Genomic DNA, 2,207 nt, shown 5'->3' with positions numbered 1-2,207 from the left:
GCAGAGTGAGAGAGGGAGAGAGGGAGAGAGAGGGGAGCGGCAGAGGACCGAGGAGAGGAGGAGAGAGGAGGAGTGAGTGAGGGAGGGAGGGGAAGAGAGAGAGGGACGAGAGGGAGGGGGAGCGAGAGGGAGAGGGAGGGAGGTGGAGGGAGAGGGATAGGAGATGAGAGAGAGAGAGAGAGAGAGAAGTTCCAAGATGAGCACTGTAAGTGGCATTACATAGGAACAGATGAGAATGTTTTAAACATTGAGAGATACATAAATAGTAACAACAAAGTGTTTGCCTCAAGGCTGAGAAACGTTACGGTTTAGAAAGTGATCATACAGCTGGACTTACTAGTAGCACAGTGCCAGTAAATACGAGAAGTTTTGTTAATACATAAGCATGCCATGAGACAATATAGATGAGCGCATGAAAATGTTAGTAATTACTGAGCTATTCAAACAACGAAAAGTCAGGCGATGATTAAGACATTCAGACACAAAAAGCGCTAGTACATTCTACACATCGTTCGTCATTAAGTACGTAGGTAAGTAATGCAATTAATTTACACTTACTATCACAACAATATGGCTTCTCAACTTCCAACTCCTTTTCCGTCTTCCCTGCATCCTTCTCCTTCTTTTTCCTGGCAGGTGGCTTCAGCGTACAATAAAATATAAGAAGAATATTAAATGCTGTCCATTATACGAGTGATATCCACTAGATGAATAGCATCCAGTGTCTATCTATATGTGAAGCAGACTTCAATCCAGTTTATAGTGTAGTAAAAGAAGTACACCAGCACCAATATACAGTACAGAATCTATTATCCGAAATTCTGAAAACCGAAAAGCTCAGAAAATCTAAAGTTTTTTCGTGGAGGTTGTCTGCACACCAAAGCTCGAGTTTGGCCACACAAGGATCAGTGCAGAAATAATAATGTGTTTGTCATTACTCATACATATTGTACTGTACTGGTATAGCACTTGGCCTCTTGAAAACTTGGTTTTAGTACTGGCTAGTTGCGGGATATACGGTATGTATATCTGTACAGTACGACCATTCCGAAATCCGAAAAATTCCGAATTCCGAAACGTGTTAGTCTGGTCCCAAGGGTTTCGGATAATAGATTACGTACTGTAGCTACCAACCACAACCCAGACTATCACTAATACAGCTACCATAACGCAGAACACTACAAACACAGCTAACATAACCCAGACCTTTACCAGCAGAGCTACCACAACCCCGACCAACACCAGCAGAGCTACCACAACCCAGACCATTACCAACACAGCTACCACAACCCAGAACACTACAAACACAGCTACCACAACCCAGAACACTACAAACACAGCTACCATAACCCAGAACACTACAAACACAGCTAACATAACCCAAACCAACACCAACACAGCTATCACAACGACCACCACCAATACAGCTACCAGCACCCACACCATCCCTAATCCCACGCTCATCACCGCCACACTACCGCAGCCACCGCACGCCCGTCATCGCACACTACCGCACCCCCCGCGCGCCCGTCACCCCCCTCCCCGCCACCGCAGCCGCGTTCGTTCTCGCGTCGCTACCTTCTTCTTGCGAGAGCGGCGCGTCGAGTAGTCCTCGTATTCGTCCGAGTCGACGTCCTCGATCTCGCCGGCGTCCGGCGGGTCGCTCAGCTCGTCGTAGTCCTTGTACCACACGTCCTTGCTCGTCTCCTCGGCGACAGCAGCAGAGGGCGCCACGTCGTCGCTGCTGCTCAGCGCCGTGTTCTCCACCGTCGTGATCTGGTGCTCGTCTGCGGAGGGAACGGCGGCGGACGCACGACGGTGAACGCGCTGCGACGGCGAACGCGCGGCGACGGCGAACACACGACGATGGCAAACACGGCGACGGGGAACATGCGGTGACGGTGAACACACGACGACGGCGAACGCGCGGCGACGGCGAACGCGCGGCGACGGCGAACGCGCGGCGACAGCAAACACACAGCGACGGTCAACACGCGGTGACGGTGAACACACGGCGACGGCGAACGCGCGGCGACAGCAAACACACAGCGACGGTCAACACGCGGTGACGGTGAACACACGGCGACGGCGAACGCGCGGCGACAGCAAACACACAGCGACGGTCAACACGCGGTGACGGTGAACACACGGCGACGGCGAACGCGCGGCGACAGCAAACACACAGCGACGGTCAACACGCGGTGACG

General features: G+C 51.8%; 1 protein-coding gene across 1 annotated transcript in view; it reads right to left on the bottom strand.

Annotated features, from left to right (window-relative positions):
* LOC106813345 (zinc finger protein ubi-d4-like) overlaps positions 1 to 2,207 on the bottom strand; it is a gene marked incomplete at its 3' end in the record, with an annotated part of 22,421 nt that overhangs the window by 14,026 nt on the left and 6,188 nt on the right. Inside the window, 2 exon segments of the mRNA XM_014817471.1 lie at positions 559 to 640; positions 1,579 to 1,787. Coding sequence (XP_014672957.1) covers positions 559 to 640; positions 1,579 to 1,787 — 291 coding nt within the window.

The sequence above is a fragment of the Priapulus caudatus genome, unplaced genomic scaffold (genome assembly GCF_000485595.1).
Source record: "Priapulus caudatus unplaced genomic scaffold, Priapulus_caudatus-5.0.1 Scaffold758, whole genome shotgun sequence".
NCBI classification, from domain to species: Eukaryota; Metazoa; Priapulida; class Priapulimorpha; order Priapulimorphida; family Priapulidae; genus Priapulus; species Priapulus caudatus.
Note: the sequence above shows the minus strand (reverse complement) of the source record. Positions and strands in the feature narration are given on the sequence as shown.